Raw genomic sequence first — 25,946 nt, 5'->3', positions numbered from 1 at the left:
TCACCTGAAGAACATTTCCAGGATTAAAGGACTAATGTCTCAGCCAGATCTAGAGAAACTCATCCATGCGTTCATCTTCAGTCGTATTGATTATTGCAACAGCGTCTTCACAGGTCTGTCCAACAAATCAATCAAACAGCTGCAGCTGATCCAGAATGCTGCTGCTCGCGTTCTCACTAAAACCAGGAAGATAGAGCACATAACACCAGTTTTAAAGTCCCTCCACTGGCTCCCTGTAGCTCAAAGAATAGACTTTAAAATACTGTTGTTAGTTTATAAATCACTGAACGGCTTAGCACCACAATACATTAAAGATCTGCTTTTATTGTATCAACCTTCCAGACCTCTCAGGTCTTCCGGTTCTGGTTCTGCTCTGCATCCCCAGAACCAGAACCAAACGAGGAGAAGCAGCTTTCAGCATCTATGCACCACAAATTTGGAACAAACTTCCAGAAAACTGTAAAACAGCTGAAACACTGACTTCTTTTAAATCTCAACTAAAAACCCACCTGTTTAGAATTGTATTTGAAATGTAATCAATTACAAATTTATTGATGGAACTTGACTTAATGCTTTGTTTTTGATTCTATGTTGCATTGTGTTTCTGTGTTTGTAATGATGTAAAGCACTTTGAAATGCCTTGCTGCTGAAATGTGCTATACAAATAAAATTTGATTGATTGATTGATTAGTGAAGCTACCAGTAGCAGGAGAAGCTAACAAACACTCAAGAGAAGTGTATTGATAGCTGCAGATATCAATACAGCTGCAGCCAGGCATGTTTTAATGTTACACAATACAGTTTGTCAAGAAAATCCGAGCTCATCCCACTTCCCCATGCTGGAGATTTTAGTTTAACAGTAATAATAAATAAAGTTATCTTTAAAATGAATCACTCAAGTGACATCTAGGCCCAACAGTAGACTTAAGTGTCAATAAAATAAATCTGGTTGTGTGTGTTGTTTTTGTCTCCTGCAAACTTTGCTTTAATTCTACTTTTTTCTATCTAATCATAAGAAATCATAGTCAGTCAGAGAGAGTCATGAAACAGGAAAAGCAGGTTTCCTGGAAAAAGAGGAAGTAAGTTTCCAGCCTGCAGATTTATAAAAATAGCTGAGACTATTCCTTATTTTAAAGCATGAAAGTTTTAAAGAATGAAATCTAAACATTTTGAGTAATTTGATAAGATTCAAAGTAAAATACTTATATTAATATTGGTTTACTTGTAATAATATTTACACGTACATTTGTGGGAACACTTACAAGAAAAACAAGTAACTGTAACTTTGGTATCAAATAATTAGAATCATGGATTATTCTTGGTTTCTTTTCAGAAAAACATCTGTAATAACTCACATTAAGATTATAATAAGTATAATTAATAAGTTATGGTTATAAAATCATAAATGAATGCTAAATCAGAGAAGCTAAAGAAAATAAATGTGATATAAATGTGATTTTGACATTGAACTTGAAATGGTGTAAAAAGGTGTAACTGCAATTAAACATCACTGATATGTTGGAGGTAGATGGTAGGTGAAAGGTGAAAGATTAAGGGAAAAAGGGGAACTAACAGGAGAGCAGAGATGACCAACGCCTTATTTAGAAACAGATTGAACAACGTAAACGTTTCAGAGAAAATGTCGTGCAGGCAATGGACACAGGAGGTTGAGCAATCCTGAGACATTAGCACAGACATCAGGAAATGTCTGTAAGACAGTGATGGATATGAGATCATCTGTCTAAGCAGACAGCAAACGCACCAAATGGGTGGATAAACCCTATAAAAGGTGGGTGCAAAAGAGGAACCTTTAGTTGGATCCTCCGGGCAGCTTCGAGCCAAGATCGAGATGGACAAAGAACTCTGCAGCTGAAGAAGAGCCGGGGCCACAGAGCCGAGGACTGTCCTGCGCATGGGGACCAACCCGTCAGGCCCACAACCTGTGGCTTCAAATCGCACTTCTCTCATCAGCTGGGTTCAGACCCCAAAGACAAAGATGAAGACAAAGGCAAAGACGAACAACAAAGGCAAAGAAGAAGAACTGATGCCTTCCTTCCTGCAAATCCTGTGTGACCTCACCATCCATGCGGAGAAGAAGCTCATCAGACCTACAGAGATCCCGGCCTTCATCGATCAACATCTTCCTCCTGCTGCAACACCTTCTTCATCATCAGACCAGGTCTGGGGTTCGAAACGCCAAACTCCGTCCGTCTCTCTCAAAGGTTCCCTTTTTTAGTTCTCAGTGTCAGCAGTAGGGAAAGATAGACTAGATGATTGATTTTACTTATTTGATTATTTCTGCTACTGAATTAAGCTGTACTGACCCTTGCAAAAATGCCTTACTAATAAAATATTTAGCATAAAGAAAATCTAAAAGATGTTGTGGACATTCAGTTAATGAGTCACCTTAAAGTTCTTTGATGGTTGTAAAATAGCTATGATGTTTGATTCTGGAGAGGAAGAAGTGGAAAATGTTTTTAGGTTGCTGGTAGCCCAAATGTAAAACATCATCCTTGGGACTCGCCCGAGTCACTAAAACCTACCTGGTTCAATAACAAATGCAAGTTGTAAAATAGAGAACGAGCGACCGTTAACAGGTGTGCTCTGTGAAACTAGTTGGCTGTAGGCTGCTCAGTCTGGCTAATTCACAGGGGGAAGAAGGGTGGGACACCTGGATGTAGGCCGTCAGAAACCAGGCGAATCGGTTCTCGAAACCAGCTTAAACAGAGTTTACTTCAGTTCTGGACAGGGTAAATCCCAGCAGATTTAGGAAACTCAATTAACCCGTTAGAAGGAGAGCTGGTAGCACATCTCCCCTCTCAGAAGAGGAAGTAGAGAGTGAGAGAGTAGAGAAAGGAGGGGGGGGGGGGTGTTGCGCAACAACAAGTTTTAGCAAGTTGATCAAAGTCTAAACTATGATTGTTGTGCATTTAAAGTGTAAAGCTTACCTTCGAGCAAACGCCCCCCAAAAGAATCCCAGCGCCTCCCTTTTGTAAAATTTCCGCCAGCGCACCCTGCCGCCCTCTGAACGCCCCCCAAGGGGCATTACCTCCCTCGTTGAGAAAAGCTAAAATAGAGCAAGAATATTGCTCAATTGGTAACAGTGGGGTGACTATTAACTGCAAACATGCAGACCTGACCCGGTGGGCCAGTCTATCAGTCAAATCTCTCTTACAGGACAGCAGAAGAGGACACTGGGTGATTTTTAGACCTTTGCTGAGATGAATAATATCAGTGGATGAGATTAGCTTCACATGTAAAAATCGGCCAGTGACCCAACTCCCAAAATTAAGGATATTGCTGTTGATTATTAACTGGTCTTTTTATCCAAGCTCAGTTTGAGGAAGTGCTGTAAACCAGGGGCGCCCAAAGTGGGTCCTCGAGAGCCGGCATCCTGCATGTTTTAGTTCTCTCCCTGGTGGTACCTACAACCTTTTCAGCATGTCAATGTTCTTCTTAGGCCTTCAAACAAGCCATCATTGGAACCAGGTGCGTTAAACCAGGGAAAGAACTAAAACATGCAGGATGCCGGACCTCCAGGACCCACTTTGGGCATTGCTGCTGTAAAGTCAACGACACAACGCAAGCGCAACAAGCCGGTTGAGGACTGTGAATGCTGCAAGTCAATGACTCGATGCAATCTGCTGGGTTTCCTTAGATGGAAACAAAGAAATACTTTGAATAATTAATTGTTTAATAACTAGAATCAATTGGAATGTACAGTATGTATGATTTAATTGAAATATTTTTTTTTCAGGTGCCTTGAGACAACGTTTGCTGTGAATTGGTGCAATATAAATAAATAAATTGAAACTTCTGGCCATTGAAGACTTAATGTTTAAATTTTGAACCCTAAAGTTTAAATGACTTTGGTCAATCTCTACTTCCACTGTTTACTGGGTTTGTGTGGACACTCATGTGGCGCTGCTGGCTCAAAGTATGATAGTAGACAAACCTTGACTAGTAAGAGCAAGTACTAGCTTCTTCAAAGAGAGGAAGAGCCATAGTTGTACTCACCTTTGCAGGCAGCTACAGCGAGTCACACAATGTCACAAAGACAGATGTTGGAGGTTGTTAGTTGTTTGTGGATCCCAACCCTGGTGGTCAAGGGCCAGCCACTGTCCTGCATGTTTTAAAAGAAATGAAATGACATCAGACTTATATTCACTCAAGGACGCTTTTCAGTGAAATCAGTCATTCCTATTCACGCACACATTCGCATATCGATGATGGCAAGCTACTGGATCGCAGCCACATCCCCAGGGCAAGATGTGGCTACAATAGGTGGATCAACTCGGCGACCCACATGTTGCAGGACAATCTCCTTGGTTATGGGGTCAAGAAACAGAACAAGATCCAGCCCGCTCTTTCCATGTCAAGAGTTTATGGTAAAAGATTTCTGCCCCTCAGTGCTTGAGTGTAGGTGGGCAGCAGTTCATCCAGGCATGTGGTGCTGGGTTTCTCCAGCCATCGGCTCACTGAAGCAACAGCTGGGGTCGTGTTTGGGAGCCTCTGTGCATCTTTGATAGCTACGGGTTTCAAAAGGTGTTGAACAGGTGCAACTCAGCCTGGGGAGAATGAGCTATGGTGGTATCCATACTTGCACCAAATCATGGGGCCACTGTGCGTGTATCTTGGGGCCACTGTGTGTGCTTTATCTTGTCCTCCGGACAAGCAGCAGCTTGTCTTAGAACTGGTGCGGACCTTGTCCTCCGGACAAGATAAAGCACCATACAAGTACAGACTATTTACCTGTGACCATGGTTCTCACTACTTAATGGAAATGAAGACACAGATTCAAAAAGAATCTCTGTTATTCTTGGGCTCGCTTCTCTTTCTTCAGTACACCAATTACAAATGGTTTCAACTGATGGAGCAGCAGGCCCGTGTCATTTCTCTGTCAGACTATAAAAAACCTTATTTAACCAAGCTGGTATCTACTTGATTTGTTCTTTTAGAAAAATCATTAATACACATTTTTTGAATAAAAAAAAAAAAAAATCAAAAGTCTTTTCTTACGGTAATTTCTTACAATCAAATTTGAAATAAATATCCTGATTTAATTTTCTATTTTTCTGTTCCCTCTTGAGAACAACTGAGGTGCACAAACAGCAAGTGGCGATGACGACACCACAGAGTTAACTTTCATTAGATATTGCTCCTGGATGTCTTGTATTTAAAGCCTTCATGCAAGGAGATCTTTGTGAACAGGTTGTTTAAAACTATTTGCATTGGAGCAGAATCAGAGGTTTTTAAATTACTGCATTTCATCTGAGCACCTTGGTTGGACTTATGCTTTGTATGTTATTGAAATAATTCTGTTTTGTTGTTTATTATTGAAACACAATGCATTCAATGAGTTGTTGCATCAATTGACTGAATCATTTTCTTTTCTTTAAAAGGAAAATGTCTAATAACAGCTCTGTTGCTGTTGGCTCTTTCCAGCAACAGATAAGCTTCCGTGTTTTGCTCGTTCAGATTTTGGTGGCTATTTTTCTGTGCATCAACATGTTGCTCATTGTGACGTTTTTCAAGAAGGAGTGCTTCCACACCAGCACTCGGTATATTTTATTTGCTGTGATGTTGATGTCGGACAGTTTTGTGCTTGTACTTTCTAATCTTATGGTGCTTGTAAACTTTCTTCAGTTCACCATACAGGTGTGGTTGTGTACCGTCATTTCCATTGTCACGTTGCTCTATGTTGCGGTCACACCTGTGACTCTGACAGCTATGACTCTGGAGCGTTACGTGGCCATTTGCCTGCCACTGCGGCACGCAGAGCTCTGCTCCACACGCAGGTCAATGCACTGCATCCTCGTCATTCACGGTATCAGCTCCGTTCCCTGTTTACTGACTTTCTCCATATTCTTTGCAACAGCTTCTTTTGAACTTTACCAACAAAGAGCGTTGTGTTCGGTGGAGATGTTCCTTTTACAACCGTGGCAGCGCCACTTTAGGTCTGCCATAAGTCAGTTTTACTTTTTGATCATGTGCATCATCTTAGTTTTCTGCTATATTCAGATTGTCAAAGTGGCCAAAGCTGCATCTGGAGAGAATAAACAGTCAACACAGAAAGGAATGAGAACCGTGATTCTTCACGCCTTCCAGCTGTTGCTCTGCCTCATCCAGCTGTGGAGCCTGTTCACTGAAGATGCTGCGCTTAAAGCTGATTTTACTTTGTTCATGGACATCCGATACTGTAACTACTTATTATTCAGTGTGGCACCGAGATGTCTGAGTCCTCTGATTTATGGGCTCAGGGATGAAATGTTTTTTCTTGCACTTAAAAACAATATCTGCCTCAGATTTGAAAAAAGATACACATTCTAAGTGGTACTAAGGATAATGAGTACAAAGTGTGAAATAAGCACAGAAAGTCATTTTTACAGTATAAATATTTATATATAAGCATCCCTTGTAAAAAATTATGTATAACACAAATGTCAAGTGCTTCAAAAAAAAAGAGATTTGTTGTAACTTCTAATAATGTTTTATATTGTTTAGTTTTTTGTTTGTTTTTTTTCAAATGCCCAAAATCTCTCTATTTTCTTGTTAAAAGGAAAACATTGTAGAAAAATATGACTGATGTCCATGTATACTGTAATCTCTTTTGTATAAAAACTGTTATGTTTCTTAATCTTGGTAAACCGCGACACAAACTTTGCAGATTAAAGTCATGATAAGGTTCACTCTGTCTTTTCTTTATTAAGTTGTGACTTCTGTAATATAATTAGAAGAAGTCACAAAAGAGAAAAGAATTGACTCAAAATCGAAAAATTTTAAATCAAATAGACTTTTTTTGTTTTGTGACTTCTTAGACTGAGTGATGTCTCAACCCTTGCTTCGTCACCAAGATCAAACCATCTAAAAAAAATAAAGAAATAAATAATAATAAATCGCCACAACAGATTTTTAAAATACTTTTTAAAATGTCTTTTTATTTTTTCAAAATAACAAAAATGATAAACATAATAATAAAAAAAAAACATTCTTGATACAGTAAAACATCAGCTTTTGTTGTTGTTCTCTTTCTCCATATTCATCACTGATGATTTAATTGTGGAAACGACACGAATCAAATAAATAACAAGGGATACAGTAGATAATACTTAAAAAATTGCTATTTATTTATTTCCATCTGGAAATCTGTTGCCTTTCTTGTAAATATAAATATATACAATCTATACAATGCTATAGAATCCAGATTAAGTTAAAGTGAAAAGAAAAAAAAAAGTTTAATAGATGAACGTTTCAGAAGGAAATCAATTGCACTCTGACATGATTTCTGCTGTGGTTGACTCAGTCCTCCCGTAGATAAGCCTCGTGCACCTCATGCTCCTCGCTGCCCTCTAGAAAAGCTGAATATTCGGCCATTCGCTGGATCTCCTCCACTTTAGTCTCGGCCAGCTTCTTATCTGCCTCTGATGACAGTTTCCGTGCCTCCTCCACTTGCGACTGGGCCACCTGAATATTTGTTTGGACCAGGATGGACGCCTGATGGGCTCCTGCAAAATTAGAGGCCCAAACATGCACATCATTTTCTGAACAATATGGAAATGGTCAAAAGTACATATTAGAAGTTTGACTACACTGCTCTAATTTCCCTCACCTGAGGAGTATGCTGCCTCAGCTGCCATTTTAGAGAGGTTGACAGCTTTAATCCAGGTCGAGTCATAATGCTTACATTCATTCAGTCTCTCAGCAGCCTGTCAGGACACATACAAGAAATAATCAGTATAACAAATACATGTTTATAAAGAAACAAAAATGTTAGAAGTGTAATTCAGATCTTTTCTCAGGCCTACCTCTGAACGCCAGCCACTGATCGCCCGCTGGAGGGATTCCTCCTCTGATGGACTCATCTTGCCCACGGATGCAAGATATCTCTTTTGGAAAATGATGCGTGAGTGCACAGCCTTTGGAAAAGAGCAAAACAGGAGCAGGTTTAATATTCCTGTGATGAATTAACACCAACAATTTGGACATTTAATGCAAATGCAGAATCTACCTTTGAGTAGTCTGTCAGCGCATCGGTGAGAGCCAGGGTGGCCTGAGAGAGGAAAGAACTGGAGCTGTCTGTCAGCACTGAGGCAGCCCTCCTGATCAGAGAGTTATGGGAAAGATCCTCAACCTGCTGCAAAAAGAAAAGAACATTAGTTTTAATATTTTCTTCTTGTAAGGCATGATGAATAGTTTTTTTTATTTTTACATTGAGTCTTTGACTCACCCAAAGCCCATGGCCGACACTTAATGAGGCCAGGCTGATGTGAGTCGGGTTCGTCATCTCTCCAGGTTTCTGGACTCCAGACCTCCTCTTCTCAGAAGTACTGCAGAGGGAAAAGATACAAGAAATACTTAGAGATCTAAAGTTATGGACAGCAAATAAGAACTTAAATTGCTATTGCTTCCTGTTTACAAAGTAACTTACCTGAGGTAGTGGATGCAGGCTGCTCCTCTCCTTTGCAACAGGGAAACCTCCTGGTTTTGTACCAGTCCTCCTGCAGCACGTTTTGCACACGCTGAACACCGACGAACGGCTTGCATCTTGAAGACTTTTAGTTTAGCTGCTCTAGCTGACGCTTTTTAAGATTTGTTGAGCGATAAGTGCTGATTTTCTGTCTTCAACAAAGTAAAAGAAAGTCCTGCTCACTTATTGATGGCTTGTGTTTGTAGAATGAAGAAAAGAATCCAGAAAGTTTGGAGTCTGTTGAGTGAGTGTTGACAGTTCCACCCTTAGGATATTTATAAAGCCTCAGCTTGTGTTGATTACGTAAAAGGTATTGATCTGTTGACGTTGCTTGCAAATGTACGTATTTGGCTTTATCTAAAGTCCTACTGATACGTGCAGGACAGAGAGGCGGGTAGTGAGTTTGGACAACACTTTCCCTGTTCGTTGTACTTTATTCTCTGTGCACCTCTTGTTGCACATGTGTTTAACGCGATGCTAGTGTTCGCAGAAAAACATTTGATCAAAACTTTCAAAATACTTTAATCGTGTAACTCTCCCTTCATTCTGATCTTCAATAGAAAAACAATGTGCTGATATTTTCAAGTAATTAAAAATAATCAATAGACCTATTGTCATAAACATTGAAGGTAAAATCTACTTCTTTGTAGCTTTTTTTAAAATCACACATTACTGAAGCTTCAATGGATTTATGAAACCTAAAGCAGATAAACATCAGGAGATTGCTGAGTTGCTTACATTTTTTTGTACCTTCAGTACAGCCAGCAGGTGCAGCACTATCATTTACATTACTTGTTTTGGAGCATATCCTTTAGCCTCATAGCATAATTGCCTAATACATCTTTTAGTGTTTTTCTTTTTTTGGAAAACAGAAAAAAATCATAAATAAAATATAGAATTTTTTTTTTTTTTAATGGATTTTTTTGGACTGTAACAAGTGTTCTGGTAGCCTCAGGACATGGGCAATTAGACAGGATGATGTAGTAGTATAATAATATGACCATTACACAGGTATCTCAATTTATTCAAGATATGGCTTAGGAAATTATGTAATGATTACATAATGGCTTTACATAGGCCTCAGTCTGCTCTGGTCATGATGGGTAAAGAACATTCTGCTATTTGTGTCGTACAAAATATGCAGAATCAGGACATTAACCATTAGATGTTGAGGTTTTATGATCATAGTTCTGATGAAATGATTGGTTTAAACACACTCACACATACAGTGAGTATAAGTATAGTTTTCTTTCCATTACAACCACAGGTTGTTTGACATTCTTTCAGATCAATGATCAAATACAAATCTGCCAGTAAAAAGTGTTATGTTGTTTTAAAATAGGACCCAAGTGCAGGCAAAACTGGAGGCCAAAGGAAAGTCAACGTCTTTGATAAAATAAACGTAAACTTACAGCGTGGCATAATGAATCAAAACAATGAGCAGGCAGGAAAAGAGCAGACCAGGAGGGAATGGAAGAATCCAGCAGGGAACGGGAAATAAAGAGCCTGGTTACTGGGGAGTTTGAAGACTGACAAGATGCAGGTGGTTGACTACAAACACGATGCAACAAATATCTAAGAGAAGTACATCCAAAAATACGAGAAACAGAACACCCGAATAAACTAGAAAACTTAATCCAAAGGCAAGAACAGATATGGCAAGAGCTTCAAGATGATACCAACTGCTGAGTATGGCAAGACCTGTAGAGCAGGGGTGTCAAACTCCAGTCCTCAAGGGCCGGTGTCCTGCAACCTTTAGATGTGCCTCTGCTGCACCACACCTGAATAGAATAATTAGGCCATTAGCAAGACTCTGGAGAACTTATGTACACAAGGAGGAGGTAATTAAGCCATTTCATTCCAGTGTTTTGTACTTGAGACACATCTAAAAACTGCAGGATGCCGGCCCTTGAGGACTGGAGTTTGACACCTGTGCTGTAGAGCAATAATGACTGCAGGAAATTAAGTGGAATGGAAGGACTTAAGAAAGTAAGCAAACAAGAAAATTATCAAAATCAAACACCCCAGAATCGCGAGAAAGACAAAATCAGATATTTTGTAATTACATATGTGAAGTCCACTTTTTTTTTATCCTTGGGTTTATCATAAATGGTTGATGACGGAAGTCCAATGATGAACTCAGTTCATTCTCGTAGTTTTCACTCCTATTTATAAAGAAAAGCCTGGTTTTAATGTGTAGCTAAAATGCCTTATTTGAATATGTTGATCAAAATGTTAATTGTCATTATTTTAACTATACAATACGTAACCAGACATGGATAAATGAAAGTATCACCTCTGTTAAGGGTTTTAAAATGATCAGAGCTTTACGGTTTCTACGTTTAAAATCAAATCAAATGTTTTTAACATCTGAGCTCATGTTTACAATAGTTTACTTCACATATTTCATCATATTATGAATAAAGTGGGAAAAAAGATGTTTTAAATAAGAATTGTGAATGAAATCTGCGATTTAAAGAGGATCTACTTTATTTTTGCCATTAGTCTACTAAAGTGTAGACTGCTACAGATAATTTCTATTTATTATTATTTATTTATTAAGGCAATATGCATATCAACCCACTGGTCTGACTTTGTCAAATCCACTTTTTTCTACATCTAACTGAGAACAGCCTGATTTGTTTCCTTTTTCTGTGTCATTTAATGTTTAACCGAGATCGCTGTTGATTTGAAAAGCATGTATTCTGGCTCCCAACCAAAAATAGGTATGTTTTTCCATCCAGAGGCCAAACGGAGAAAGTTTGCTTTGGAAGGGTTACAGTCCAATCCCTTTTCACTGACGCAGAATGGACGTAAAGAGCTGACGAAACCCAACGAGCTGCTCCCTACACTCTGCCTGTTTACCAAACGGGTTAAACCTTCAGCTTGAACAACTGAGCCCACGTGATTCTTGTTAATCAGTACAAACCTTACGACTCAAGATTTACTCTTAAATTGTGGGGGATTTACCAAACCATTGTGCTTGCTCTCTATCTACTTTAGATCTTTCTTGGCTGATTGAATCACCTTCTTTCAACCCTGGAACCCTGAGCTCTGATCACTGACCTCGGCGCAATTGTGCAAGAGAGTGACACTGGAAAACGGTCAAAAGAGATAATGCAGTGCATCAGACGTATCACCTGTTTTTGTCACAGCAGTGTTTTTCCAAAATGTTATGTAACTTTTCGACTCCCGTCCAGAGACACCCAGGTCCAAGCTCAACAGGGGTGGAGTCAAGACTCAATCCTCCAGGTCACTGCAGTAACAAAACAAGACGGAGGCACAAAAAAAAGAAAAAAAAACGGCGTATAAACAAAACTGAAAAATTGAAAGAATTAACTCAGTATGTACTCAAGATTTTTGTGATTAGTCCAGACCAAGAAAGGGTATTCTGTCCCCTCCAGCCAATGTCTCCACTCCTCCATTGCCACCTTCATGTTCATACGTAGTTTCTTTCTGAACAGGACAACATTCTGGAAAGAAAAGCAAAGGAGTGAAGCCTGTTGTTCTTCACAGCTCGCTGAGATCCATCTCCAAAAATAAACAGGCAGTGAGGATGTGGTAGTGTGAGGTCAGAGACAGATGTGAACAGGTCTTATAGACCACTCAGGCCTAACATTGTTTGATGCAGAGGAGCTGCAATGGAGCAAAAGTCGCAAATAAACTTTGAGTAAAAATGTGCAAAATCAAGGAATCCTTGCAGCTGCAAAATGCTAGAGATTGTGGTGCCACCCAGTCATGGCACTAACTTTCACTGGAGCCATCTTTACCTCACCCTCACAAATGATAAAACTAAGGAAGGAAACTCTGGGTACATGAACATCACCCTTTTCAGTCTTGCCAAGGAATCAGTGGAGCACTTGGCTGACCTGTCTGTTCACCAGAGAAGAAAATTATCATCAAGATAAACAAAGACATATTGAGAAGATCTCGAAAGACATAATTTACTAGGGCAAGTGCAAAAGCAAGTGCATCGGTCAATTCAATAAGCATTTCTAAATAGTCATAATGAACACTAGGTGTATTAAAAGCAGTCTTTCACTCATCTCCTCCTCGCACTCTCACTAGATGGTAAGCAATGCACAAGTCCAGCTTTGTGAACATTTTAGTACCATGCAGCAGTTCAATAGCTGTAGAGAAAAGAAGAGGTAGGTCCCTGTTCTTTACTGTGAAGTCATCAAGGTCATGGTAGTCAATGCATGGGAGAATTGTCTTATCCCTTTTCTCCACAAGTGAAAATAAGCCCCAGCAGGAGATGAGGACGGTCAAACGATGAATAATTCTTCATTGCCTCCTGACAGAGAATTTAATCTTTCCCTGGGTGGTGAAGAACCAGGCTGAAGATGGGTGGTGTAATCTGAAGGGAGATGCTACAGCAAAACAGTGGCTTTAGACTTGTTGAAGACCTCACAGAGATTGAGGAACTACTCCAGGTACTCTGGAGAGGTCAGGGCAATCCACTTGGCCATTGGTATCTTCTTTAGAAGAAATAATTGTATCTGAGGAGGAGGAAGGGTCAGAAGCTGAGAAACCACTGTTTTTTCTGCAATCCATATGCCATGAGAGAATCCGTTCAGATGTCCAATCCATCTGGAGGTTGTGGAGGTTGTGCTGGAGGAAAAACCAGAAAAAACCTGTGTACTCTGATCACTTATGTTGATTTAATTTTCATTCAGCTTGTTGTACATCTACGGGTGAAGATGAAGAGTCTCAAACCGACATTCACCCATGTTGTCTAATGAGACCAAGACTAAGACAGAGACCAAGAAAAAGACCAAGAAAAAACAAGTAGAGTCAGTTTTCGTCTCAAGACTGGTCTCCAGCCATTTAGCCCTGTAGCTCGCACCTTAATGTCTCATTCACAATTTTTACAGGAGGTCATCGTATATGTTATGTTACATGAATGAATTTTGTTCGGGCTACAAATCTGAGATGAAGAGGGGAAACTGATTACTGAGATGCAGACTACTACAGAAACAAACAAACAAACGTCCTGTAAATGCAGGCAGAGAAATCAGAGACTGAAGCTACATAACAAAGTTTTGAGGTGGCACTCAGCTCAATGCAAACACAACCAGCACCAGAGTATAACAAGGCTGGGTCCTGTACTGCAGAAAGGCCTTATGTTTTGTCAAAGTGCAGCATTCTTCCTGCTAGCCATCTTCCCTGATCAAAAAAAATGTGTTTTATCATTGAGACATTTCCAGGGAGGATTGTTTGTTGTGGTGCTGGTTTGCTGTGTGTCAGTCCTTTCACTGTTTTGAATCAGGTGAAAGCCTATCTGCAGTCCAAAATCAGATCTGTCAAGCCGATAAATATAAATTTCCATCAGTGCACAATTTTTCAATCAATTTTTCAATCAAAAAAAATTGATTGAAAAATTGATTGAAGCTTAAAAACTATTAAGCTTCTTTTTAAAATGTATTCTTGAGAAACTCTGTATTTCAGCCTAATGGTATCAATTTGAAAGACAATGTAAAAAGTTTTTTTTCTTTTAACAAGATTGAGACAAACATCTAGAACTCATTTTTTTTCTTCTGTTCCCTCTTGAGAACAACTGAGGTGCACAAACAGCAAGTGGCGATGACGACACCACAGAGTTAACTTTCATTAGATATTGCTCCTGGATGTCTTGTATTTAAAGCCTTCATGCAAGGAGATCTTTGTGAACAGGTTGTTTAAAACTATTTGCATTGGAGCAGAATCAGAGGTTTTTAAATTACTGCATTTCATCTGAGCACCTTGGTTGGACTTTGATTTTGTATTTTTTTTAAGGAATATTGTTTTACGTAGTAATATTTAAACATAATGCAACAAATGAGTTGTTGCATCATTTGAACAAATCTCTATTTCTTTAAAAGGAAAATGTCTAATAACAGCTCTGTTGCTGTTGGCTCTTTCCAGCAACAGATAAGCTTCCGTGTTTTGCTCGTTCAGATTTTGGTGGCTATTTTTCTGTGCATCAACATGTTGCTCATTGTGACGTTTTTCAAGAAGGAGTGCTTCCACACCAGCACTCGGTATATTTTATTTGCTGTGATGTTGATGTCGGACAGTTTTGTGCTTGTACTTTCTAATCTTATGGTGCTTGTAAACTTTCTTCAGTTCACCATACAGGTGTGGTTGTGTACCGTCATTTCCATTGTCACGTTGCTCTATGTTGCGGTCACACCTGTGACTCTGACAGCTATGACTCTGGAGCGTTACGTGGCCATTTGCCTGCCACTGCGGCACGCAGAGCTCTGCTCCACACGCAGGTCAATGCACTGCATCCTCGTCATTCACGGTATCAGCTCCGTTCCCTGTTTACTGACTTTCTCCATATTCTTTGCAACAGCTTCTTTTGAACTTTACCAACAAAGAGCGTTGTGTTCGGTGGAGATGTTCCTTTTACAACCGTGGCAGCGCCACTTTAGGTCTGCCATAAGTCAGTTTTACTTTTTGATCATGTGCATCATCTTAGTTTTCTGCTATATTCAGATTGTCAAAGTGGCCAAAGCTGCATCTGGAGAGAATAAACAGTCGACACAGAAAGGAATGAGAACCGTGATTCTTCACGCCTTCCAGCTGTTGCTCTGCCTCATCCAGCTGTGGAGCCCGTTCACTGAAGATGCTGCGCTTAAAGCTGATTTTACTTTGTTCATGGACATCCGATACTGTAACTACTTATTATTCAGTGTGGCACCGAGATGTCTGAGTCCTCTGATTTATGGGCTCAGGGATGAAATGTTTTTTCTTGCACTTAAAAACAATATCTGCCTCAGATTTGATAAAAGATACACATTCTAAGTGGTACTAAGGATAATGAGTACAAAGTGTGAAATAAGCACAGAAAGTCAGTTTTACTCTATATTTATATATAAGCATCCCTTGTAAAAAGTTATAACACAAATGTCAAGTGTTTTTGTTTTTTTTTAAATTGTTGTAACTTCTAATAATGTTTTATATTGTTTAATTTTTTTTTGTTTTCTTTCAAATGCCCAAAATCTCTCTATTTTCTTGTTAAAAGGAAAACATTGTAGAAAAATATGACTGATGTCCATGTATACTGTAATCTCTTTTGTATAAAAACTGTTATGTTTCTTAATCTTGGTAAACCGCGACACAAACTTTGCAGATTAAAGTCATGATAAGGTTCACTCTGTCTTTTCTTTATTAAGTTGTGACTTCTGTAATATAATTAGAAGAAGTCACAATAGAGAAAAAAATTGACTCAAAATCGAAAAATTTTAAATCAAATAGACTTTTTTTGTTTTGTGACTTCTTAGACTGAGTGATGTCTCAACCCTTGCTTCGTCACCAAGATCAAACCATCTAAAAAAAAATAAAGAAATAAATAATAATAAATCGCCACAACAGATTTTTAAAATACTTTTTAAAATGTCTTATTTTTTCAAAATAACAAAAATTATAAACATAATTAAAAAAACCCAAACATTCTTGCTAGAACAGAATCCGTTCAGATGCCCAATTCATCTGGAGGTTGTGCATGGCCAACCAGTAAAACCTGTGTACTCTGATCACTTATGTTGATTTAATTTTCATTCAGCTTGTTGTACGTCTGCGGGTGAAGATGAAGAGTCACAAACCCATTTTGTCTAATGAGCCCAAGACCAAGAAAAAACAAGTAGAGTCAGTTTTCGTCTCAAGACTGGTCTCCAGCCATTTAGCCCTGTAGCTCGCACCTTAATGTCTCATTCACAATTTTTACAGGAGGTCATCGTATATGTTATGTTACATGAATGAATTTTGTTTGGGCTACAAATCTGAGATGAAAAGGGGAAACTGATTACTGAGGTGCAGACTACTACAGAAACAAACAAACAAACGTCCTGTAAATGCAGGCAGAGAAATCAGAGGCTGAAGCTACATAACAAAGTTTTGAGGTGGCACTCAGCTCAATGCAAACACAACCAGCGCCAGAGTATAACAAGGCTGGGTCCTGTACTGCAGAAAGGCCTTATGTTTTGTCAAAGTGCAGCATTCTTCCTGCTAGCCATCTTCCCTGATCAAAAAAAATGTGTTTTATCATTGAGACATTTCCAGGGAGGATTGTTTGTTGTGGTGCTGGTTTGCTGTGTGTCAGTCCTTTCACTGTTTTGAATCAGGTGAAAGCCTATCTGCAGTCCAAAATCAGATCTGTCAAGCCGATAAATATAAATTTCCATCAGTGCACAATTTTTCAATCAATTTTTCAATCAAAAAAAATTGATTGAAAAATTGATTGAAGCTTAAAAACTATTAAGCTTCTTTTTAAAATGTAGTATTCTTGAGAAACTCTGTATTTCAGCCTAATGGTATCAATTTGAAAGACAATGTAAAAAGTTTTTTTTCTTTTAACAAGATTGAGACAAACATCTAGAACTCATTTTTTTTCTTCTGTTCCCTCTTGAGAACAACTGAGGTGCACAAACAGCAAGTGGCGATGACGACACCACAGAGTTAACTTTCATTAGATATTGCTCCTGGATGTCTTGTATTTAAAGCCTTCATGCAAGGAGATCTTTGTGAACAGGTTGTTTAAAACTATTTGCATTGGAGCAGAATCAGAGGTTTTGAAATTACTGCATTTTATCTGAGCACCTTGGTTGGACTTTGATTTTGTATGTTATTGAAATAATCCTGTTTTGTTGTTTATTATTGAAACACAATGCATTCAATGAGTTGTTGCATCAATTGACTGAATCATTTTCTTTTCTTTAAAAGGAAAATGTCTAATAACAGCTCTGTTGCTGTTGGCTCTTTCCAGCAGCAGATAAGCTTCCGTGTTTTGCTCGTTCAGATTTTGGTGGCTATTTTTCTGTGCATCAACATGTTGCTCATTGTGACGTTCTTCAAGAAGGAGTGCTTCCACACCAGCACTCGGTATATTTTATTTGCTGTGATGTTGATGTCGGACAGTTTTGTGCTAATCCTATCTAATGTTTTGGTAATTATCAACTTTCTTCAGTTCACCATACAGGTGTGGTTGTGTACCGTCATTTCCATTGTCACGTTGCTCTATGTTGCGGTCACACCTGTGACTCTGACAGCTATGACTCTGGAGCGTTACGTGGCCATTTGCCTGCCACTGCGGCACGCAGAGCTCTGCTCCACACGCAGGTCAATGCACTGCATCCTCGTCATTCACGGTATCAGCTCCGTTCCCTCCATGTTGAATCTCTCCATATTCTTTGCAACGGCGTCGTTGGGCCTTTACGAACAAAGGGCGTTGTGTTCAGTGGAGATATTTATTTTACAACCGTGGCAACGTCACTTTAGGTCTGCCATAAGTCAACTTTACTTTTTCATCATGTGCATCATCTTAGTTTTCTGCTATATTCAGATTGTCAAAGTGGCCAAAGCTGCATCTGGAGAGAATAAACAATCGACACAGAAAGGAATGAGAACCGTGATTCTTCACGCCTTCCAGCTGTTGCTCTGCCTCATCCTGCTATGGAACCCGTTCACTGAAGCTGCTGCGCTTAAAGTTGATGTTAATTTATTTTTGAATATCCGATATTTTAATTACATAGTATTTAGCCTCGCACCGAGATGTCTGAGTCCTCTGATTTATGGGCTCAGGGATGAAATGTTTTTTCTTGCACTTAAAAATTATATTTGCTTCTGTTTTCGTAAAAGATTCACAGTCTGAGTTAAATTACCTAGAAGTACAGAAAAGATTGAATTATATTATTATTATTACTATTACGCTCTGTGGTTTTGCTTTTATTTTTATGCATAATTTGTTCTAAATTGTAAGAAATTAACAAAAGTTTTAAATTATAATTACATTCCTAAATCTTTTCTCCCATGAGTTGCTTGCATGTTTCTAAATAATTGTTTTCCAATCAGTTCATGCAGTTCTACATTTTGAAATACGACGACAGTGCAGCTCTGTACAATTATTCCAGCACAATAGGCAAGTCTATTATTTATTACTTCTGCTGCTAAAATAAGAAAACAATTATCTCTGGCTTCATGATAGATGGACTTTAAATTGCAGAAACAGCATGAAAGGGAATGTACTGCAACCTTTTTTAAAACTTTATATTCCTTTATCTCAGTAAACCTTGACACAAACCTTGCAGATTAGAGCCATGATCTCGCTCTAATCTGCCAGATCATGATAAAGTTCACTCTCTCTTTTTAAAAATCATTGTGACATCTGTAATACAATTAGAATTTTTACAGAAATAAAAATAAACTCGGAATCAAAAACTTTTCAATCGAATAGTCTGTTTTGCGAGTTCTCATTAGCTCAGTTATGTCTCAACCTTTGCTTTATAAACAAGATCAAATCATCACAGCTTTGGGAAAATGTGAAAAGGCAACACAAATCTTTGAAAAAAAAATCCCCACAAAAGTGTTTTCATACTTTATCTTTTTATTTTTTCAACATAAAAAATGATAAACATAATAAAAAAAACAAACATTCTTGCTACAGTAAAACATCAGCTTTTGTTGTTGTTCTCTTTCTCCATATTCATCACTGATGATTTAATTGTGGAAACGACACGAATCAAATAAATAACAAGGGATACAGTAGATAATACTTAAAAAATTGCTATTTATTTATTTCCATCTGGAAATCTGTTGCCTTTCTTGTAAATATAAATATATACAATCTATACAATGCTATAGAATCCAGATTAAGTTAAAGTGAAAAGAAAAAAAAAAGTTTAATAGATGAACGTTTCAGAAGGAAATCAATTGCACTCTGACATGATTTCTGCTGTGGTTGACTCAGTCCTCCCGTAGATAAGCCTCGTGCACCTCATGCTCCTCGCTGCCCTCTAGAAAAGCTGAATATTCGGCCATTCGCTGGATCTCCTCCACTTTAGTCTCGGCCAGCTTCTTATCTGCCTCTGATGACAGTTTCCGTGCCTCCTCCACTTGCGACTGGGCCACCTGAATATTTGTTTGGACCAGGATGGACGCCTGATGGGCTCCTGCAAAATTAGAGGCCCAAACATGCACATCATTTTCTGAACAATATGGAAATGGTCAAAAGTACATATTAGAAGTTTGACTACACTGCTCTAATTTCCCTCACCTGAGGAGTATGCTGCCTCAGCTGCCATTTTAGAGAGGTTGACAGCTTTAATCCAGGTCGAGTCATAATGCTTACATTCATTCAGTCTCTCAGCAGCCTGTCAGGACACATACAAGAAATAATCAGTATAACAAATACATGTTTATAAAGAAACAAAAATGTTAGAAGTGTAATTCAGATCTTTTCTCAGGCCTACCTCTGAACGCCAGCCACTGATCGCCCGCTGGAGGGATTCCTCCTCTGATGGACTCATCTTGCCCACGGATGCAAGATATCTCTTTTGGAAAATGATGCGTGAGTGCACAGCCTTTGGAAAAGAGAAAAACAGGAGCAGGTTTAATATTCCTGTGATGAATCAACACCAACAATTTGGACATTTAATGCAAATGCAGAATCTACCTTTGAGTAGTCTGTCAGCGCATCGGTGAGAGCCAGGGTGGCCTGAGAGAGGAAAGAACTGGAGCTGTCTGTCAGCACTGAGGCAGCCCTCCTGATCAGAGAGTTATGGGAAAGATCCTCAACCTGCTGCAAAAAGAAAAGAACATTAGTTTTAATATTTTCTTCTTGTAAGGCATGATGAATAGTTTTTTTTATTTTTACATTGAGTCTTTGACTCACCCAAAGCCCATGACCGACACTTAATGAGGCCAGGCTGATGTGAGTCGGGTTCGTCATCTCTCCAGGTTTCTGGACTCCAGACCTCCTCTTCTCAGAAGTACTGCAGAGGGAAAAGATACAAGAAATACTTAGAGATCTAAAGTTATGGACAGCAAATAAGAACTTAAACTGCTATTGCTTCCTGTTTACAAAGTAACTTACCTGAGGTAGTGGATGCAGGCTGCTCCTCTCCTTTGCAACAGGGAAACCTCCTGGTTTTGTACCAGTCCTCCTGCAGCACGTTTTGCACACGCTGAACACCGACGAACGGCTTGCATCTTGAAGACTTTTAGTTTAGCTGCTCTAGCTGACGCTTTTTAAGATTTGTTGAGCAATAAGTGCTGATTTTCTGTCTTCAACAAAGTAAAAGAAAGTCCTGCTCACTTATTGATGGCTTGTGTTTGTAGAATGAAGAAAAGAATCCAGAAAGTTTGGAGTCTGTTGAGTGAGTGTTGACAGTTCCACCCTTAGGATATTTATAAAGCCTCAGCTTGTGTTGATTACGTAAAAGGTATTGATCTGTTGACGTTGCTTGCAAATGTACGTATTTGGCTTTATCTAAAGTCCTACTGATACGTGCAGGACAGAGAGGCGGGTAGTGAGTTTGGACAACACTTTCCCTGTTCGTTTACTTTATTCTCTGTGCACCTCTTGTCCCACACTTCTGGAGGTTGGATCCCTGTTAAGAGTTTAGATCAGGCCTAAAAAATCCAGCATTACTCAGCCCAAGCTTGTAGACAATATGTCTGATGCCAATCATAATCTGCTTCGCATACAGTCCCTTTCGAACTTGACCGTCCTCTATCAACCTTGTATACAATTCCTTGTATACAATCCCTTAGGCAACTGGCCTTCGTCTACCAGATATATATATATTTTCACACAGAAGTTCCAAAGGAGTATATAGAAACAAGAGCAACATTAGCAATAATAGTAATTATAATATACTGTACAAAATTATAAAATAAAAAAGTGCACAGTTACAATAATATACACAATCATGAGTCAAGAGATCCCTGCTGAATAGGATAACTTTTATAAAATGTATAAAATGTGCTTGTGTATTACGCAGACATTTCAAAATGACAGTACAATCTCATTGTCAAGTCACACGTTCCAACATGATCTAATCTTTAGTTTCTATGTTTCAAATCAAACCTTTTACATTTAAATCTAATCTCAAGTTAACCTGCTGCAAAGTAAAAGAAAAATGTCTTCTAAGTGCCACTTATTGCTCAGTCAAGTCTGAATTGCAAAATGAATTCAAGAGAAAAAGATACGACTGGGAATAAGTCAACCAAGTGGTCTTCCAAGGAATTGCTGAACGTCGTGAAATTAACTTTTTCGTTTGTCTTTTTTCTGTGTCATTTAATGTATAACCAAGAATCCTGTTGATTTGAAGAGCGTCAATTTTGTCTCCCAGCCAAAAATAGTTATGTTGTTTCATTCTGAGTTCAGTTGGAGAAAATTTGCTTTGGACAGATTACAGTCCAACCCCTGTCCATCCCTTTTTACTGACGCAGAATGGACGTAAAGAGCTGACGAACCTCAGCTCTAAACTCTGCTTGTTGACAAAACGGGTTACGCCTTTGGGTTAAACCTTCAGGTTGAACAACTGAGCCCAAGAGATTCATGGTAATCAGTTGAAATCTTACGACTCAAGATTTACTCAAACTGTGGGGGATTTACCAAACTATTGAGCTGCTCTCTGTCTACTCCGGACATTTCTTGGCTGATTGAATCACCTTCTTTCAACCCTGGAATCCTGAGCTCTGATCACTGACCTCGACGTAGCTGTGCAAGAGGGAGACACTGGAAAATGGCCCAAGAAGATAATGCAATGCACCAAATATAGCACTTCTTTTTGTCACTTCAGTGCTTTTTGAAATGTTCCAGAGACCAGGGTGCAAGCTCAAACTTTAGTGTTTCAGTCACACTTTTTACCGAATGTCACGTGATGTGTTATGCTACACAGATGAAGTTTGCTCAGCCTACAGCTGTTGAGGTTAGCAGCAGACCATCCCCACTATGAACAGTGTTGGTGCTGTACTGCTGTACAGCAGATGGTGGACCAGAATCGCCTTGAAGTCGTGCGAAAGTCTTTCTCCATGGCCTCGCTGAACTCCTCCCACACCCGAGTTTTGCCTCAGCAACCACACTGGAAAATTCTATATTTTTCTGTTACTTTATTCTTAAAATAAGATATTCATCAGTCTATTGTTACTTTATCACATATAACATAAAAATGTTTATGACTATCTTGCATGGATTTGTGATAACATTCCTTTCAGAAGGTAATGTGTAAGGTTTTCAAACAAGAATATCATAAAGAGTCACTTGGCGATGGGGGTGTGTCTTCAGAGGAATAAAGTCCAAGCCTATATAATGCAACGTGACCTAAACATTTCAGTTAAGACGGATTCATCCTGAAATGTTTCTCTACAAAGACACCATGAGAAGTAAAAAACTGTAAGCTCTTCTGCCTGATAAAGGGATTGGTAGGTGAGTGAAGTACGGTCAATAGTGAAATGTCGAGCATTAATAGATTGTAATTTGTATTTTTATGTTCTTTTTGTGTAAACTGAAACTTACTGTTTTGCTACTGTTTTTCAGAAACAGGAACTATTTGTTCAGAGCAGCAAAATGCAGAATCTGTCTGTGCTTTCTGTCAATGAAACTTCCCCAAAAAGCTTCTCTGTGATCATCAAGGTGTGTGTGGTAATCCCGTTGTTCTGCGTCTTCCTGTACTTCATCGCTGTCATGCTGCAGATCTTTGCCTCTCACAGACAGTTTTTGGACACTTCCCGTTACATCCTGTTTGCACAGATGATGATCAACGACACCCTGCAGATCCTGTCCTCTGTGCTGCTCTTCCTCTGTGTGATGGGTCAGGTCAAGTTACCTCTTCTGTTCTGTGTCCCTCTGCTCTTTGTGTGCACCTGTACCTTTCTGAACACCACTTTGATCCTGGCTGCCATGTCACTGGAGCGATATGTTTCCATTTTCTATCCTCTGCAGCGCCCGGCCTCCTGGCGCTCAGACCGTATCTGGATCATTATTCTGCCTCTGTGGATCATCAGCTTCATATTCGCCATTATTGAGTTTTCTATCGGGAAGTACAGTCCCATTGTAGATGTCCTTTTTACAAACATGCTTTGCAAAGGTACTGTTATTAACTCATCCCTAATCCAGGGACTGTATCGGTTTGCTGTGTATGTACTTTTCTTTGCAGTGGTAAGTGTTATCATCCTCTTCACCTATATGAGGATTGTGATGGAAACCAGGAAGATGCGGCAGGACAGAGCTTCAGTGAGCAAAGCCATGCACACTGTGCTGCTGCACGGCTTCCAGCTGCTGCTGTGCTTGCTGGCTTTCACTATGCCCATCTCCGAAACTCTCATTGGGCTCCACACAAACTGGCTGGCTGAGGATGTCGCCTTTTTTAATTATTTCTGTTTCATCCTGATACCTCGCTTTCTCAGTCCGCTCATTTATGGCTTCAGGGACCAGAGTCTGAGAAAGCACATTGGGAACAGATTCCTCTGCTGCTCAAAGAAAAGAAAACCCTTTTTTAAATAGTGACTCAAATTTAATCTTGATAATGTGTTATATTCCTACACAATCATGGTTGGTGCAGGTCCTAAAGCTGGACAGACACAACCAAAGATGTTTTTTCAGAGGTACTGGTACCCATAAGACCCAAAGACAGCATTCTCTACTGTGCACTGAGATGGGAAACATCTTAAAAGGTTGACAGTGTTGGCGTGCCGTGGTGGCGTAGGGGTTAGCGCGACCCATATTTGGAGGCTTTGAGTCCTCGACGCGGCCGTCGATGGTTCGACTCCCGGACCCGACGATATTTGCCACATGTCTTTCTCCTTCCCCGTTTCCTGTCAGCCTACTGCCACATAAGGGACACTAGAGCCCACAAAAAGACCCCCTGGAGGGGTAAAAAAAAAAAAAAAAGGTTGACAGTGTTGATGTTTCATAGTAATATCATTCTGTAATAAAAAAAAACCACTGGAAAAGATTATTTAACAAGATTCAGACCACAAACACTTCTGAACAGCTTTTAACCAGTTTTTTTTTTTAAAGTTCACACTGTTAGGTACAGCTAACAGTTAATAAGATGTTTCCCCAAACTCATAAAATATACATGGATTTTTAAACTCTGAAATTGATATATGATCATATAAGTAGCAAAGGAAAATAAGTGATGTGTCTGTGCAGAATTATGAATCTGAAATAAAAATGTAATTGGCAAAGATATTACAATTGTTCTGCTTCTGCAAATTGTCAACATGTTCCTTCACAATTTAATATTGACATATTGCTACATTTTTAAAGCAATGGCCTAAGTAATTTTTTTGACTGGTGATATTTTCGTATCGTATTTTAGTACTGAAGAGGCAGTGATGTCTGTTTTTAATTTTTTGCCAAAATCATAAGCAAAAATGACAGAAAGGTGACAATTTCTTTCATTCCTAAATGAGAAGAACTAAACTACAAATTTTGCAGATGGAGACATTCTGAGGAAATTATTTCAAACATGAAATTTGTTAAAAATATCAGTAATATATGTTTTTTTTATTTCACAAAACATTAAAAATTCTGATTTCCAGTCTGCCCTCAAATGCAGCATTGGTCCTCTTTTGCTCTTGACATTAGGAAAGTCTGCTAAATGCCTATTTAAATGCTTTCATTATGTGGAAAACCTTCTGTAAATTTATTGTGTTATGTTTCTGAAGTAAAATCCTTTTGCAATGTTGCTGTTAAGTCACTGTATTTCAATAGATATACTGTAAAATATGTTCTTCAGAAGTTGTTTAATGCTTCCTATTCCTTTTCAAACAGAAAAGTAGTGGTAAACAAATTATTTTGTTCTTGGTTATGTATGCACATGATTTTCTCTGCTTGTACGTATTGCTTGTTCAATTGTTTTTAGAAAATGTTTTGAAATAGTTTAAATTTGTGCTTGAAGAAAGCCCAACATCATCTACGTGACTTACAGACAAGTGGAAAGCTACCATAGTAGAGTAACTGATGAAATGCTGATTGAAAACGTTATAAAAAGGTAAAATTGAGCTTTTTTATTTTAGAAGAAGTCTTGTTGAAGCATGCAACAAAGTGGTGCAGGGATAAAGCGCAAGTCGTCCCCAATTAATTTGTCGTTATCGTGAGTTAAAAATTTCATGAAAGTAAAATGTTCGTTTTTGTGGCGCATCTGTGTCGTATTTTGAAGGTGTAAACGTTACCATACCAACAATTCAGAGAACGTTAGGGTCGCGTGTAGAGGAGTAGGGCTTATGAGTCCTAAGTCTAGTTCGGCACAATTTAAGGATAGTCAGACGATTTTCCAGACCTCCGTGACCACACACGACACAAGCCGATAAAAGTATAACAGGTTCGATTGGTCACATGGCAGGAGCAACACACCACACACGAACTGATTTCACTCGCGAACATCCCTGTTCCAGAAGAAAATCCCGTAAAACCCCCAACATACGTGAATGTAGAATAAACAAACACGGATGACGATGTAGAAGCTATAGTGACAGTTTGTGGACTCATTTTAAGCGAGCTAGTGTCAGCGTCAAGCCCTGACTGAATAAATAGCCTTATCTTTATAACCTATTTATGTCACGTTAATGATGAAAAGTTACCGGGTTTATCAACTGCGGTACCAGTTTCACTCCAGTTCCTCTCATTATCATTTCTGTTGATATTTCTTGTATGAAATGCTGAATAAACATTCATGCTGTTTCCACATATCATCTCCGATGTCCG

General features: G+C 38.9%; 6 protein-coding genes across 11 annotated transcripts; 4 read left to right on the top strand and 2 right to left on the bottom strand.

The window, feature by feature from the left end:
• Positions 1–5,231: 5,231 nt before the first annotated feature.
• LOC116708263 (odorant receptor 131-2-like) lies at positions 5,232–6,403 on the top strand. Its single transcript, XM_032546121.1, has one exon. It carries the CDS (start codon positions 5,407–5,409, stop codon positions 6,328–6,330), a length of 924 nt encoding a protein of 307 aa, XP_032402012.1. The 5' UTR covers positions 5,232–5,406; the 3' UTR covers positions 6,331–6,403.
• Positions 6,404–7,103: 700 nt separating this feature from the next.
• Positions 7,104–8,728, bottom strand: LOC116708264 (diablo homolog, mitochondrial-like). 3 transcript variants are annotated; one of them, XM_032546122.1, is made up of 6 exons: positions 8,429–8,728; positions 8,210–8,327; positions 8,009–8,134; positions 7,806–7,916; positions 7,610–7,706; positions 7,104–7,505 (listed from the first exon to the last, which is right to left on the bottom strand). In XM_032546122.1, the coding sequence occupies exons 1-6, from the start codon at positions 8,542–8,544 to the stop codon at positions 7,300–7,302; spliced, it is 774 nt and encodes a 257-aa protein (XP_032402013.1). In that variant the 5' UTR covers positions 8,545–8,728; the 3' UTR covers positions 7,104–7,299. The 3 variants fall into 3 exon arrangements, with proteins under 3 accessions (XP_032402013.1, XP_032402015.1, XP_032402014.1); XM_032546124.1 differs by having other exon boundaries at positions 8,252–8,327; XM_032546123.1 differs by having other exon boundaries at positions 8,228–8,327; positions 8,429–8,727.
• Positions 8,729–14,291: 5,563 nt separating this feature from the next.
• Positions 14,292–15,301, top strand: LOC116708195 (odorant receptor 131-2-like). Its single transcript, XM_032546027.1, has one exon. It carries the CDS (start codon positions 14,333–14,335, stop codon positions 15,254–15,256), a length of 924 nt encoding a protein of 307 aa, XP_032401918.1. The 5' UTR covers positions 14,292–14,332; the 3' UTR covers positions 15,257–15,301.
• Positions 15,302–17,099: 1,798 nt separating this feature from the next.
• On the top strand, positions 17,100–18,813 carry LOC116737303 (odorant receptor 131-2-like). Its single transcript, XM_032590371.1, has one exon. The coding sequence runs from the start codon at positions 17,178–17,180 to the stop codon at positions 18,099–18,101; it is 924 nt and encodes a 307-aa protein (XP_032446262.1). The 5' UTR covers positions 17,100–17,177; the 3' UTR covers positions 18,102–18,813.
• A 183-nt stretch (positions 18,814–18,996) lies between these two features.
• Positions 18,997–20,621, bottom strand: LOC116737304 (diablo homolog, mitochondrial-like). Of its 3 annotated transcripts, none has more exons than XM_032590372.1 (6): positions 20,322–20,621; positions 20,103–20,220; positions 19,902–20,027; positions 19,699–19,809; positions 19,503–19,599; positions 18,997–19,398 (listed from the first exon to the last, which is right to left on the bottom strand). In XM_032590372.1, exons 1-6 carry the CDS (start codon positions 20,435–20,437, stop codon positions 19,193–19,195), a joined length of 774 nt encoding a protein of 257 aa, XP_032446263.1. In that variant the 5' UTR covers positions 20,438–20,621; the 3' UTR covers positions 18,997–19,192. The 3 variants fall into 3 exon arrangements, with proteins under 3 accessions (XP_032446263.1, XP_032446264.1, XP_032446265.1); XM_032590373.1 differs by having other exon boundaries at positions 20,121–20,220; XM_032590374.1 differs by having other exon boundaries at positions 20,145–20,220; positions 20,322–20,620.
• Positions 20,622–21,768: 1,147 nt separating this feature from the next.
• On the top strand, positions 21,769–23,998 carry LOC116737376 (odorant receptor 131-2-like). 2 transcript variants are annotated; one of them, XM_032590475.1, is made up of 3 exons: positions 21,769–22,661; positions 22,773–22,868; positions 22,986–23,998. In XM_032590475.1, exons 2-3 carry the CDS (start codon positions 22,803–22,805, stop codon positions 23,736–23,738), a joined length of 819 nt encoding a protein of 272 aa, XP_032446366.1. In that variant the 5' UTR covers positions 21,769–22,661; positions 22,773–22,802; the 3' UTR covers positions 23,739–23,998. The 2 variants fall into 2 exon arrangements, with proteins under 2 accessions (XP_032446366.1, XP_032446365.1); XM_032590474.1 differs by having other exon boundaries at positions 22,773–23,998.
• Positions 23,999–25,946: the final 1,948 nt, after the last annotated feature.

This window comes from Xiphophorus hellerii, chromosome 18, assembly GCF_003331165.1.
Source record: "Xiphophorus hellerii strain 12219 chromosome 18, Xiphophorus_hellerii-4.1, whole genome shotgun sequence".
NCBI lineage: Eukaryota > Metazoa > Chordata > Actinopteri > Cyprinodontiformes > Poeciliidae > Xiphophorus > Xiphophorus hellerii.
The sequence above is the reverse complement of the archived record's forward strand: the minus strand, read 5'-3'. Positions and strand labels throughout refer to the sequence as shown.

Coding starts and splice junctions, on each gene's coding strand:
- LOC116708263 (XM_032546121.1), top strand. CDS start 5,407: ATGTCTAATAACAGCTCTGTTGCTGTTGGCTCTTTCCAGCAACAGATA.
- LOC116708264 (XM_032546122.1), bottom strand. CDS start 8,544: ATGCAAGCCGTTCGTCGGTGTTCAGCGTGTGCAAAACGTGCTGCAGGA. Junction 8,135..8,209: donor GGGTGAGTCAAAGACTCAAT/GTAAAAATAAAA, acceptor TTCTTTTTGCAG/CAGGTTGAGGATCTTTCCCA. Junction 7,707..7,805: donor TCAGTGGCTGGCGTTCAGAG/GTAGGCCTGAGA, acceptor GTGTCCTGACAG/GCTGCTGAGAGACTGAATGA.
- LOC116708195 (XM_032546027.1), top strand. CDS start 14,333: ATGTCTAATAACAGCTCTGTTGCTGTTGGCTCTTTCCAGCAACAGATA.
- LOC116737303 (XM_032590371.1), top strand. CDS start 17,178: ATGTCTAATAACAGCTCTGTTGCTGTTGGCTCTTTCCAGCAGCAGATA.
- LOC116737304 (XM_032590372.1), bottom strand. CDS start 20,437: ATGCAAGCCGTTCGTCGGTGTTCAGCGTGTGCAAAACGTGCTGCAGGA. Junction 20,221..20,321: donor GCCTGCATCCACTACCTCAG/GTAAGTTACTTT, acceptor TTCCCTCTGCAG/TACTTCTGAGAAGAGGAGGT. Junction 20,028..20,102: donor GGGTGAGTCAAAGACTCAAT/GTAAAAATAAAA, acceptor TTCTTTTTGCAG/CAGGTTGAGGATCTTTCCCA.
- LOC116737376 (XM_032590474.1), top strand. CDS start 22,803: ATGCAGAATCTGTCTGTGCTTTCTGTCAATGAAACTTCCCCAAAAAGC.